Raw genomic sequence first — 14,570 nt, 5'->3', positions numbered from 1 at the left:
CACGCACATTTGCTTTCCCTCATCCATTGACAGCAGGCTTGGGAGGGAGAGGGTGAGGGCTGGGGGGGTGAGGTGTGGCTGAGGAGGGGTGAGGGAGCCCTCATTATTTGGGCTGCACTGCAGTGAAAAGCCCTGGGATTGCTTTCATTACTGAGCCAAATGAAATAGCAGAGGCTGATTACCCGCGTGACGGAGAGAGGAGACGAGCTGGATCACTCTCTATTGGGGAGAAAGTGAAGGAAGAAAAAAAGAAGGGAGGGAGGAGGGAGGGAGGGAGCCGCTGCCTGGCTGTACTTCCCCAATGAGACTCCAAACAAGTGTGTGTGCGTGGGTGTTTGTGAGTGTAAGAGAGAGAGACGGTGACATGGAATGGGGGGGGGTCCCATTTTTCAAACAAGGCTCCCTGGGGAGGGATATGAATATTAACGACGTGGCAGTGCGGCTTGTAAAAATCAAACAAATATCACACTCTCATTTCTCTGCCTTTTTTGTAGCTCTTACCTTGTCTCTGCTTTTTTTTTTTTTTTTTTTTTTTTCATTATTTCCGAATTACCCTTAATTTTTATTCGAATAAAGGATACCTAATATAAAGCTCTATTTTTATTAGCACGGCAACGTCCTCGCAGCATTATACCATGATTTTAGTGTGTGTACATGTGAAATGTACGTGTGTGTGGGTGTGTGTGTGTGTGTGTGTGTGTGTGTGTGTGTGTGTGTGTGTGTGTGCTGTCATATCACAATGTGTGTAATGTCAGATCTGGGGGGGTTCCACAATTACGTAGTGACGGCAGCTGTTAATCCATCAGACATGCTTGGAGGAATGAACACCTGTGATTGCCGCAGAGCCAGAGTACATGTTAGGAAACCACACAACATACACACACACACACACACACACACACACACACACACACACACACACACACACACACACACACACACACACACACACATGCTTGGCCTAAAATTGTTTTGTTAAATAGTTAGATAGGGCTTTTTAGGAAGATCTTTTTTACATGTGGCAGTATTAAAAAAGTAAATGATAAAGTGAATGATGACTGAATTCCATTTAGCTGCCGGGTCTTGCTGTTTTGCATGTTGGATCGCTGTCACACTGTCATGGCTTATGAAGACACTTGAATATTAAAGAGCCATGTTAATAGAAACACTTTTCCAAGTGTAAAAACAAACAAATTAGCAAGATAAGGATGCAAAACAGTTTTAAAAACATTTTAGAAATAATTCATTTGACATTCCACATTGAAAATTAAATGGTTTCTATGAAAAAATATCTGATACCGTTTTACCCAGAACCCTCATCAAAAGTACATTTTGTTCTCAAGAGGGAGGTTAAAGGTTAGGTAAGACAAAACATTTAAAGGGGACTTCTGTTAAAGGGGTTTTCCAGCAATTTAGCACTGCACCTCTACAAAATTGGCGGTCTTGTGAGAGACAGATCTGAAGCTTCTTTTTTTGTTGTAAGTAAGATTTGAAACTAAGTTGTTTGAGGCTCTTACATGAGTTTCACACTTGAGATCTATCATGGGTGTCACCGCCTCCTGCAGTTGCTATTTCACACAACAAACAAACCTACGGGCTGCTTGCATGCACAGAGGCAGGGATTCAGCCAGGCGTGCACACACGCTCAATGCCACAAGTGAGAGACGGGACACGCATGTCGGACTAGAAGGCCGCCGTCCTCCTTCTCACTTATCCCCTATCCCAGACACGCTAATCCCAGCAGTTGCGGCAGGCAGGCATGGGGGAAGTTGTGAGCAGCTGTGTGCATGCCGTCGAGACCCCGCCAGAGGAGCGCAATCACAGAGGGTTAGGGGAGAAAGCAGCTGCTGTTTGGGGAGAATTTGGGGGAGAGGTGGGGGTATTGACTTTGGAAGAGATTGCTTATCCACTTCTGCCACCTATCTGTTATGGTAGGATGGCAATGAAAGGCTGGTTGCAGACATTGGCGAACACATATATTTTATTTAATCAGGTTTGCTTCTCTTTTGCAAGACAGATCTGATGCAGCAGAATAAATAAGGAAGAGATAAAAACACACATCTAAAAACACTCCGGTCACAACAAGCAAACGTCTCTTAAAAAGGTCAAATAATTTGTTTAAATTTGTGCAATTAAAGGATATTTTCAAGTCTTGATTTAATTCATGGTGAACAGTTTTGGAAGGCAATCTTACAAGTTCCATATTTACTCATATGGTATCAAGAGTTAGCTAGTCTTCGGATCAGGACTGATGTAGAGGGGTTTTAAATTTGAGGCAGATTAAGTAGGATACACTTATAAACAATGAATGAAATGAAAAATGTGTAATCAGAAATGATTGTGCAGTTCTCTTTTTTTTGTTGCCAATGAGGACCAGACTTATTTCTCACATTTTAAAGATGGGTAAGATATTTATCCCCTATAATGAAACACAGGGCACAGATGTTAAACGCATCAAGACATTTTAAAGGGTCTCTATACCATATATAGATCAATAACAGCAGCAACAACTATTGGCTGTGTAAAGATATAATGGAGGAATACCTGAGCAGAGAATGAAGCAGCTCCTCCTCTGTGTGTGTTGTTATCTGATCTTTTCCTTGCTTGCATGTGAGCGTGCCCCGCTGGAAAGTCCATCTGCACTGTGCTCATTCAGCGGTAACAGCTGATTACACCGTCCCGACCGATGGAAGCCCCCACCCTCCGTTTCCCCTTCAGGTAAACACTGTTAACTCTGTCAGCACCGTTGCCATTGTTTGGGCTGTTTGTGTTGTTAGCACCGTTAGCTGCGAGCCGCCGGCTTAGCTGTCGCTATGTTGAGAGCCGTGTGGAGACAATAGATATGCTCTGAATTTTGAATTGAGCCCCTTTAAGGTGCAACGAGCAGCAAAAGACATGATGGTTGATTGCACAATGGCTTTCCTGTCGTCAAGAGAAAAACTGAAATGATTCTCACATGAAAATTATATTTATCTAAGTGTAGTTTTGACTATCAATAAATCCTTTAGGTGGTTGCTAGTTCCAGCTTCTCAAATGTGAAGCTGTTTCTTCTTTTTATATACTGGATGTGTTTGTATATTAGTAAAAAAAAAAAAAAAAAAAAAAGCTATTTGAAAACCACCTCTGGCTGTGGGAAAATTGAGGTGGATGGAAATCACTATTTTCTGATATCTTTAAGGACAAGCAATTAATCAAAAAGATTAATTGGTTTTAAAACAAATGTTAGTTGCAGCCCTACAAGGCATGCATTAGGACTCCTATTTATGAAAGAATGCATTTGTCAGAAAACAATCTTTCTCTTTCTTCTTTGGTATTCCTTATGAAACTCAACTTGAGTCTGCTTGATCCCCACTACGGGAGATTAATGGCAGTGGGGTGTTGAGGGGGATTCTGGGAGGAGTGTCCACCAATCCAAGTCTCAGCCGGCTCCTTCAGATTTCCTCCTACCAAGTGACCTTCGCCTTCGCTCCCCCAGCTTCTTCCCCAGCTGTTCCCTGGATGAAGCCCTCTGATCCCGGGGAGCTTATCGCCAAGGTCTGCCCAGGTCCCCACTCTCTTTGTTGCAAAAGTAATTACGCTCTGTTGGAGACCTGTGAAAGTGAAGGTAAGGGAGGAGAATCATCACACGCCACATGACTGCGTGGGATTCCTCTTGTGAGAGGAGAGAATGGCTTCAGCTGAGGTCTCCGTGCATGAGCGGGCGCCTTAAACAGGACCCCTCTCCGCCCTCCGCCTGGCCCAACTCCACCTTCAAGCTGCTTCAAAAAGGGGTCACTTGAGAATGAGAGAAGTGTTTCATACTGACACATTCAGTAGCTCAGACCAGATGGAGTCTTTGTTCTTTCTCTCAAAAACCCACACGGATGCACACACACCCATACACCTCGCCAGTAACACATGCAAATGCACAAACACACACGCACGCATGCCCACTTCCTCACCACAGAGCGGTATAAAGCCAGGATCATGATGACAGGGGGTGGTGTGATTCTCTTGTCCTCTGTCGTGTTCACATTAGTCATATGCAAATAGGCATTGTGCACAGAGAATGACACAAATCCACCATGTCTAAATCCTCAAAGAAGACTGGTGACGGCTGTTTAGTTAACATGATTTATTAAGGTGTTTGACCCAGTTAGCACATGCAGCCATTAAATGGTGTTTGTTTCTGGTGTTTGGACAAATGGAGTCCGTCATCTGCCGGAATTTGAGGACATGAAGAGGATTAAAATGAAAAGGAATTTATTAATCTCTACTGAACATGTTTGAGCAATTCTTATTTTGGATAAAGATTGTAGGAAAAAGATGATGAAACAGAGTGTGAGGATGAGAACAGTTGGGATGGTTGGGTCTTTCCTGCTAATCTTCTTTGTGTGACTATTTTTCTCCTCAAAGGATGGTATTATTAACCTGGACCCTATTTTGCCATGTTTCTGTGTCTAAGTGGCTAACAGGGACAACAATTTCTGATTTAAGTCGAGTATTGCGTGAAAACTCTGCAGCCGGATGTTGCTAAACAAACACAGGGGGAAATTCCTCAGAGTCAATGATGTCCACTAAAAGTGCTTGCCACTTAGAGGCTCAGATTGTTTTTATAGATGTCTGACATTAGGGAAAGGACCCTACGGAGAAATAAAAATGTTTCTCTTTACTTTCCGCTTAATCCAGTCTGTTTGTTATTGTGTCTAACTAAATCCCGCTCAAGGAGAAGTCTTGTTCTGAAATCTTGCATCTCATCCACATAGTCAAAATCTGCTAAATTAAACTAAGCTACACTTTCTGAACTCCAACACAATCAAATCTCACAACACTCTGACAACACTGGCACTCCTCTCACTCAAGTTTCCCCTGTTGTCTTCTGGCTACAATTCACATGACACATAATTAGCAATAAAGATCTCAGCTGCAGAAAAAAGCACTTTTAGTGGACGTACATTGGCAGTGAGGAGTGTTAACATTACAGCCTGATCAGCGGCTGCAGCGTTCACGTATAGTACTGGACCAATTTAAGCAATTGTTAACCCCATTACTCACTTAGACATAAAAATATGGAGGAAATAGGGTCCAGATTGAAAAATACCGAACTTTTAATACGTTTGTTATAAACCTGAAATCTTCTTGCACTCCCATATTGTTCTGAACTTGACCTCTTTGGTTAGATCCTTCCTCATTTTGGACCGATCTTTCTAATATTTGTTCTTCAATTTGGATTTTTCTTTAATTTTTCCAGTAAAAGGTATTTGGATCCATTTCAGAACAACAGTCTGTCTGGAGGTTACTGGAAGGTTTTTCCAAAATCGGTTTTATCACGACCTTCTATATTATCTATTTTCGGAATACATTCCATGCCACACAGGTTTTGATAGACAAAGTTCTTGATTTAAGTCATTAGAAATAGAGTCTTTTGGCTCTATACAAATACCTTCTGACTTTGTATTTCCCAAAGTATACAGCTAAGTTGTCTCATTGATGCCACCTGAGCAATCAGCTGGCACACCTGGTGTTTATTAGCAGACTCCTCCTACTTCTCCCGATGCTGAAACTGCAACAATGGACAGTCCTTTGTGGGGTAAATCTACACTTTGTATGTTCACCTGGTTATCTAAATTACTGACAATGAAAAGTCATAATATTCTGTATATTATTCACTTGTGTGTACTATTTGATATTTGCTCCAAACTGATTTTCTGACAACAAAGACATTTGAATCAAACTAAATCTAATGAGGGATTATGAACAAGTTTGAAAAGAATTGGTGAGAATGACGAAAAGGAGCAGAAGGAGAAAGGGATCCACTGACTACAAATGACGCTGGAGCTCAACAGTTTGTCATTTTCCTACGTTCCAGACAGCATAAGGCCGCCGTCATCCCCGGCTAATTCAAGAAGGATAGCATTTCTGACAGGAATGAGCAAGTGACATTTAAACTGGAAATGCGTGGCTGGTACTGCGTCCTCGCTGTCTTTTTCCATCAGATCTGGAGGTGCAGAGCAGCGACACATCCTTTGGTTCAGGTGAGTATGAAATGCCAGTCTGTCAGCTCCTGTCTGGTCTTTGCTGTGCAACGCGGTATGAAAAAACGAACTCTGCTGCAATCAGCCAATCATCTATCGATTCAAGTCAAAGTAACCTTCACTGCTGCCGGTTTGTCAGAACAAAAACAACATCAATTGAATATCAGCATCTAGAAAACAAACTTCCAATAGAATAATCTGATCATTTCTCCCAGCTCAATACACTGAAAACCAAACCCTTTCTATAAAGCCATGTCAGAAACTCTTTTTTTTTTTAATCACATCCTTTAAATGTGAGTGTGGAAAGCTTAATATACACACTGTTTAAAGCAGAGATAAATAAAACAGAAGAAACATGTAACCAAACTTCACAGCCAGACAGTTTTCTTATCTTATTCATTTCACATATTCAATAACTGGGGTTTGTCACACTACGTTCCATTGAATTTAAACAGAGATAAAAGATTTTTCACATGGGGAAGCTCTTCAAAGTCAGATTCATGCAGTATCTTTCAAGACTAATAGCTTCCTGACCTCGCCGAGCTGGAAACCCGTGGTTGAAATAAATATCAAGAGTTTCTCTGCATTATTCATCCCTGGCTGACCCAGGTCTACCTATGAATGGGAATGAGAGAGCATCAATCAGCTTCCCATTACGATATTAAATGAGTGCAGCAGGTTAAATCTCATGACATTTCTCTTCTTCTGTCAGAATAAAACATGATAAATTGGCAAGTCAGAGCATTTGTGCATTCATATATGTATGGCTTAAGCTTTTATGTGTCTACAGACTGATCAAACATGCAGACAAAATGTCTGGTTTTCCTATAGATGTACCTTGACAATGTTTGCAGAGGACCAACACCGAGACAGTTTGGCTGACAGGAAGGGGGTTGGAAGCAGGCAAGTCATTGATTCAATATCAAAACATGACACGTATGAAAATCTCATAAAAGGGAATAGCATTTTTATTTTATTTGCTCTATAATGGTATCAGGCACTACACCACCCTAGGCAGAAATGTTATTTACAGTCTACCAGCATTAAATAATTCACATCCAACACTCTTATTCACTAGTGGTTAGTTGACGTGTGTGAGTGGTTTCTATTCGAGCTGATCAGAAGCAAAAATGTCCAGCTGACGCTGACACAGTAGAGCTTAGAGTGATGAAATATGAGTCAGTTCTGCTGATGTAGAACTGAGCCTGGATTGTCCAAAAATGGCCACCATACAGAAGTGGAACCCTACGTATTAGAATTTTTCCTGTAGCACCACCGTGAGGACAATCTCTACGCCCTTGCCCACTAGTGGTAAGAATCTAACAATAGCAATGTTGCTGTCATTATTCATTCATACATCACTTTTGATTTCTGGTGTGTGTAATGAGTATCACAGCCTCATTAGGCCGCTAGTCTGAGGAACAAACTTTTTGTCTTGTTTTCTCTCACAGTGCATCTCAATTCATAAAAAAATCAATAATTAATTCCTAGTACCGTGGTGTTTTCTATGCACACAAACAATTTCAAACAGGTATACCAATAGTATTAAGAAGGCAATTGTTTTCACAGAAAATAAATAGTTTACCAAGTCAAATTGTGATGGAAAAATGCAGGTGCTTTAAGAGTACTTGCATATAGCACATGCAAAAAAAGTGCCCCAATTTGATCTTCATTGCTTGTAATGGCACATTCAAATAAAACCATTGACAGACATAACACTAATAGTGTTAATCAATGTTTTTTTTACTATGCATTACAAAGTCTTGTGTCAGTTATGAATTAAGACAATATATTAAATTTGGGGCTTGTTTTAATCCATTTCTATGAAATTGTCCTATTGTATTTCATAGTAAAATGTGAAACATTGAACATTAATCATACTGTAAGACAAACACAACATATCAGTAACTCCGGTGTTGTGTCTAATATTGTTGAGTTGTTGTTAATAGTGGCTTTAAGTGATTTTGATTGTACTCTCATCTTCATGAATATTGTTCCAACTGAATATCATCCATTGCTACACTGTCCATAGTGCATAAACAAAAAGTGGCTGAAGCAGGACTATTTCAGTTCCATGTCTACTTCTTTGTGACTGCAAAGCCTCATTAAGGTGCTTCCACTCAGAACTTGCTGAGGGTCGGCAGCGCCCCCGCCTTCACCAGCACAGCTGAGAGCAGGTCTGCAGGTCCGGAGTGAAGGGGCACAGCAGTGGCTGAGGGGTCTCCATGTTTGTTGTCAGAGTTAATAGGTGGGGGAACCTTCCCTCTATTCAGTGTGGACTTGCCAACCCCACTGCCCCCTCCTGCACTGGTCTTGCTGTTCTCCGCTGTGGGGATGACCGTGCCCATATTAGGGTTGCCCTGCACGGGAGTCCCAGTGTGCTCCATGCTGGTCTGACAGCAGCACAGCAGCCTGAAGAACGCCACCCTCATCTCCCTGCTGGACAGAGTGTATATCAGAGGGTTGAGGGCAGAGTTGAGCACAGCCAGGGCGATAAACCAGTCCACCTGGTAGAGCACGGGGCACTTATCCGGGCTGCAGCCAACATCCAGCAGCAGCAGGAGGAAGAGGGGGGTCCAGCACATGACAAACACTCCAAGAACAATGACCACTGTTCGCAGCAGGGCCAGCGAGCGCTCTGAAGGCCGGCTGCTCACCCTGCGGCCGCTGGAGGTCACCAGGCGGTAAATCCTGATGTAGAGGATGATGATGGCCACCAACAGGGCGCTGAACACGCTGATGCAGAAGGCCACGTAACTCTTAGCATAGAGCGGCAGCACCGTGGAGCAGGAGGCCAGGTTGTTCAGGCAGTTCCAGCCCAGGCTGGGCAGGGCACTGAGCAGCACTGACACCAGCCAGCAAGCCACCAGAAGTCCAAGAAGTCTCCCTCGACCTGCCGTCTCGCAAGGACGCAAACGCACCATAGTCATGTGCCTCTCAATCCCAATGGCCAGAAGGCTGAACGTGGATGCGCTGAGGGCCACGAACATGCTCCCTTCTCGGGCCAGCCACTGCACCGGCGTCAGGAAGTAGGTGTTGCTCCCCGAGGTGAAGATGTTGACCACGTAGGCCACGCCTGCCAGCAGGTCCGACAGCGCCAGGTTCCCAATGAGGAAATACATGCGGCTGTGGAAGCGCTTGTTCCTCCAGAGAGCGAGCAGGACCGTGACGTTCTCCAGAACAATCAGCACGCAGATGAAGAGCAGCAGGGCCATCTTACAGGCCCCGCTGCTGCGAGGCCGGTCCCACTTCCCCGAGTGGTTGTAGTGGTTGACGATGACAGGGTTCATCCCCTCCTCCAGTGTGTTCCCCATTCTGCCCGTCCCTCCTGGCCTTCCTGGGTCACACAGTAGAGGGCGCCACAGCACTGGACACAGCAGAAGGAGGTGAGGCTAGTCAAACAGGCAATGTCACAACTGGCATCTTAGAGCCTATTAAGGACCTGTTAAGAGATCAAATATATTTTTTAGTTATGTTCAACACTTTAAAGTCACAAAAGTTACATTCAACATCATTTTGAATAGTGTTAGTAGGGAAAAAAAACCTCTTAGATTGAAAGTAATTGCTATGTGGAACATAAAAAGTAGCAAATTGAAAATAAGTGTATTATTAGCCCTACCTAATTTATGATAATTTATCTAACCAGGGAAGTGCATTACTGAGATTGTGTCCTTCCCAAATAGCAAATACCATATCACACAATATAAAACGGATATATAGAAATCTATCATATAAGAAATACAACAATAAGCAACAGCTGTAAATTAGGATGTTACAAGGTAATACAGAACAAACAGCTGTGGCGGGGACTGCTGTTCATAAATCAGGTTACATAAGTGTTATAGTTTCTAGTGAGAGTGCTGTGACTGGTAAATAAACGTTGATGTAAAAGGTTCCAAAATAATCCTTTAATTATAGGGTACATGTAATGATGAAGTTGGGTGAACAGGGTTCTCCTAAAAAATGTACTCAATCGTGAGTAAACCAAATGAATTACACTATAAAAAAAAATAATGAAAACAAACACATTTATAAGTTATACTCATTATCAAAATACAATGGTGGGCGACGTTTTTCCACACTATTTCAGTAGAAACAACTCTTAACTCATGGAGCTCCTGATCAACTCTCCTGCTCTGGAAAAGTTACTCAAAGTTAAAAGTAGTGATCATTTGGAATCTAGACCTGGAGTATATTTGGCAAAATAAAGTTCCTGACACAGTATTCTTCATCTAGAGTAAGGTTTCCTACCTGTTGGAGTTACTGCTCTCATCTCAACATCCCGATGGTTGTGGTGAGATTTTCCGTTATTTGTAAGTTGTGTTTTCAATCTCCTGCGTAACGATATGCGGTTGCCCAAAAAAATGGATGATCTACAACGTGAAGTCAAAAGTCCATGTTTTCTTTTTTTTTTGTTCTTTTTTTTTTTCTCCCCCTTCGTCCGTAAAAGTTTCCAATCACGGAAGTATTCTCCTCCAAACCTCCACTTTGAGTTGCGTCCTGAACTTCATCATCGTGGCGTCCTCCTCTCACACTGTGACTCCACACAGCTCGGACAGCTCGCTCTCCTCACCCCCTCCCAGCCTGGAGGGGCGGGATCTCCCCTTCCCTTACCTCTCCATTTAGTTTTTATTACCACTAATTATATAATGATGAGTCTAGTGGAGAGGTCAGAGCCACGCGTCTCGTTGTCCAGATGTGCCACTCTGTGTTTATACCGCTGCTTTTGGGTTTTCAAACAAGCAGCAGGGTGGGTTTGAGTGATTTGGTTATGGGCTTTTTTTTTTTTGTGTGTGTTTTTTTTTAAAGAGTTTTGTTTTTGTCTGAGAGCAGCCAGCTGTTTTCAGACACCTAATTTGTCTGTGTCATAAAATTGCTGTACTAACATGTACCAACATATGTGACAGTGTTTTGCCTCAAGGCCATGTGCTAAATTAAGATGTGTCATCCTCTAATGGATATATAGCCTTCTACATCTACTGATCTGCTCTGGTTGCATGTTTTTAAGGGTTTACGATAATGATGGATTCTCAGCCAAACCACGTCCCCACCTCAGTTCATTTTGTTGGAGCACCGAAAGCTGAATCCAGATTCCATCATTATCTAATCGTTGACAACAAATTCTTAAAAAAAGTACTGACTTTGTGTTTATTTGCCTTTCTGGGAATCCACTGACGGGCCAAGAAGTTGCAACTTGTTTTATTTCTGCAATTTGATGACTCATTGTTTTTCATGTTCAAATAAAAGATGACTGGATCCCTTTGCTCCTTCGGAGTGTGAGATAGGTCAGACTTCTCCCATTGGAGCCAACTGCAACTCCATCCAATGGATGGGAAGGAAAGAGTCACACTTACATCTCCTTTTATGCACTTTCTTAGTGTTAGTCCAGAGAAATAAGTTGCTGATAAGAAGAAGAGGGGAGTTTGGGAGGTTGAATGTAGCTACGAGGTAATGCAAATGCTTTCATCTGCAGTACATAGGGTTGCATTACAAACAGTCGCTCGGGTCATTAGGTCAGAGGCAGTTAGGGACACAACAAGTGTGATGTTAAGTCATTGCAAAAAAGATCTACATGTGCAGCAAAAGTGGTGGACAAATTATTTATACTGTAGACCCCCTTAAAAGTGCATAATATGAGATTTGGAGCTTTTTGATAGCGTCCCGATGGCTCTCAACATGGCGACGGCTGAGCTGGTGGCTCATAGCAAGTGGTGCTAAAAGCGGGGAAACCGTGCAGAGCTGTGGCCGTGAGCTGACCAGTGGGACACGCTCACATGCACTAAAAGGATGCGTGGCCGTTCCGGCTATGTCAGCAAAGCTAGGCGAAGCTCACATAGAGGGAGGGCAACTTCATTCTCTGCTCAGGCATTACTCCATTAAATCTTTACACAACAAATAGTTGTTTGCTGCCCCATTAACGCTCTGAATGTCGCATAGTGCTCCTCTAACTTAAAGCAGAGGTCAAAGTTGTACCCCTTTTCCTATGGCAACTTTCTGGCTCTGTGTGACTTAAGGGGCCACAGCTGAATGTGGATGGTTTGGAGTACATTGAGGACAATGTCTGAACTACTCCACCACCATTACCAACGCCCCCCTGCCCCTCTCTGCCAAAAAACAGAACACACATTCCCATCAAATTCCCATAAGCTATTATTCCTTCCACTGAATGTTGCAATGGGTGGAAACAAAGGGGTAATGGCTATTACTTCTCAATGTTTATACTTTGCATTTTTACAGTTTTCCCACATGACGGTCACTGGCTTTGGGCACCATTTTTTCACATCCATCCTGGGAGATTGCGAAAGAGAGACGGACGATGGAAGCAGGGTCAAAAGACATCTGACCAGGAGCAGAGCAAAAGCAGCTGCAGAGAAGCTGAGGGAAAGTTTCAGAGAATAGGAAAAAGAGCAGTGGAGCAGGAGAGACATGAGGCTCCAATTAAGAGGGTCAGTTGTAGGTGCACTATTGTTGTTGTTTTTTTTGTCCCTACATGCTTTGATTTAGGTATTTTGTATTCAACTAATGGTGGAGTGCACATACTGTAATCAAGTATGTTTACTCAAGTTTAATTTTGAGGAACTTGTGTACTTCCATCCTATGCTACGTTGTACTTTTTTAATCAACTTCCTCAATCCGGCAGGTTAAATTACTAGTTATTTTGCAGATTTTCCATACAAATAGATTTGACATAAAAAGCCTATGATCAAATTTGAAAGAATATAGGGATGTATATGAGGGATACTCTGGTGGTCTAGGGGTTGATTTCCCCCAAAATTAACAGCATTAAAATATAACATAACTATAACTATAACATAAAATGTGTATATATACATATGATTGAACGTAAAAGCAAGTTGTCCATTCAATGGCTGCTCTGCTTTTGAATGTGTCACATAATGTTCCTCAGCAGATGGAGCAGCTCAGTTGTCATGGTCAAGAATGAACTTTTAATCAAAATTTTCAAGCCAACATTGACAAGAAGACCTTAAAATACTCAGACAAGAAATCTACAATATAAATTAAGGGCAACTAAGCAACTCCATTTGCTGAGAAAGAGGCTGTGATGATCTCGAGAGTGGGACCTTATGGTGTGATTGATTTGACAACCTTTGAGTCCAAGGTCAAAATTTTAGCTAGTTGAATACTGCTTGAGGACATAACAAACAAGAATTCCCATGCATATGCTAAGATTTTACAGAAGAGAGCAGGATATTTGATGTTTGTATTGATACAACGGTGATGCCAAAGCAAGGTGACCATCCATATCTGATATTTTGGTTTCAAGTGTCTTTAGAATAGCAGATAATCAATTGTGACTATGACAGGTCTACTGTGTTTTCTTTTCTTCTTTTCTCTCTGCTGATGTTTGCTTCGTTTTTCAAACTGTCCATCTCTTCTGTTTTTTGTTTTCTTGCTCTTTGTTTTAGCTGGATCCAATGGGCTGAAACAGCATAGAACAGGCCAGAAATTGAGACTGTGATGGATGACAGGGCAGGCTAACAGTGACCGACAACATTACAAATGTTGATAAAGAGAAGGCGAGAAGGAGAGAGACAAGAAGGAGCAGGAGACTAAGGAGCGGCGGCTGACAGTGTTCCACCTCTCTCTCTTTCTCTCTCTCTCTCCTCTTTCTCTCTCACCGGTATCACTGATTGTGCGAGGTTACAGGCAGTCTGGCCCTCTTGCACACGTCAGTCCAGGCATTGCAGATTAATGAATGACCCCCAGAGCTGTTGACTTTACCCTGAGCAGCAAGAGATGTACAGACGCTCTGACAACCCATTTATAACCATATGAAAATACCCCTCGGCTCTGTGTTGTTGCAAGCTGGATGCAGACTTCCTGGATGTTTGGTGCTGTGGTGGAAAGAGGAAATGTTGCTACAGGTCACCAGATCATGAACAAAAAAAAAAAGGCCTTGTTGCCAAGTCCTGTAAAAAGTTTGTTTTTTCTGCATCTTTCTGTGTGAGGCTGATCTGTGTGTAGTGTACGTGTGCAGCAGCATTGTGAGTCAGGGCACACTGACGTAGGCTCGGGTGGTGATTTAGATGTTCGGGAATGTAAAGTGTGGTGGGAACGAAGGAGAAGCTGCAGCGGTGGAAAAGAAAGGCCTCCTGGGCCTTCACCCCACTGTCCTGCAGTTTACCCACACCCACTGAAAAAGTTTCTTCTAGAATTATAGAAGAATTCTTGCTCAGCTCTACGAACTCCAGCAGCATTTCAATATGACATAGATATAAATACACGCTACAGTAGATATACAGCATGTAGATGTTGTGGAGGTTCAGACCAAACAGTGTTTTGCTCAACAATATTTATGGAGGAGAGATAAGACACTAGTTTATGAACCTTACAACAACTGCTTCACTCCATCACTGTCCAAGCACCTTGCAATAGGAGGGTTCCTCTTCGATTCGATGGCCCTGGAACATGTCAAGGAGTATAAATATTTGATGTGCCAGAGATGTTGTTGTTTTAGAGGGACCCAAACTGATAGTAGTTTGCCTGTTGGTACAGTAAAGGGCAAGCGAACAAACACATCAACAACACTGAATG

At 42.5% G+C, this 14,570-nt stretch overlaps 1 protein-coding gene across 1 annotated transcript; it reads right to left on the bottom strand.

Annotated features, from left to right (window-relative positions):
• Positions 1 to 6,999: 6,999 nt before the first annotated feature.
• On the bottom strand, positions 7,000 to 10,556 carry s1pr3a (sphingosine-1-phosphate receptor 3a). The gene is made up of 2 exons (XM_054603067.1): positions 10,266 to 10,556; positions 7,000 to 9,456 (listed from the first exon to the last, which is right to left on the bottom strand). Exon 2 carries the CDS (start codon positions 9,326 to 9,328, stop codon positions 8,135 to 8,137), a length of 1,194 nt encoding a protein of 397 aa, XP_054459042.1. The 5' UTR covers positions 9,329 to 9,456; positions 10,266 to 10,556; the 3' UTR covers positions 7,000 to 8,134.
• Positions 10,557 to 14,570: the final 4,014 nt, after the last annotated feature.

Source organism: Anoplopoma fimbria, chromosome 8, assembly GCF_027596085.1.
Source record: "Anoplopoma fimbria isolate UVic2021 breed Golden Eagle Sablefish chromosome 8, Afim_UVic_2022, whole genome shotgun sequence".
Taxonomy (NCBI): Eukaryota; Metazoa; Chordata; class Actinopteri; order Perciformes; family Anoplopomatidae; genus Anoplopoma; species Anoplopoma fimbria.
The sequence above is the reverse complement of the archived record's forward strand: the minus strand, read 5'-3'. Positions and strand labels throughout refer to the sequence as shown.

Excerpts from the sequence above, each read along its gene's own strand:
- s1pr3a (XM_054603067.1), bottom strand. The coding sequence starts at position 9,328 with ATGGGGAACACACTGGAGGAGGGGATGAACCCTGTCATCGTCAACCAC.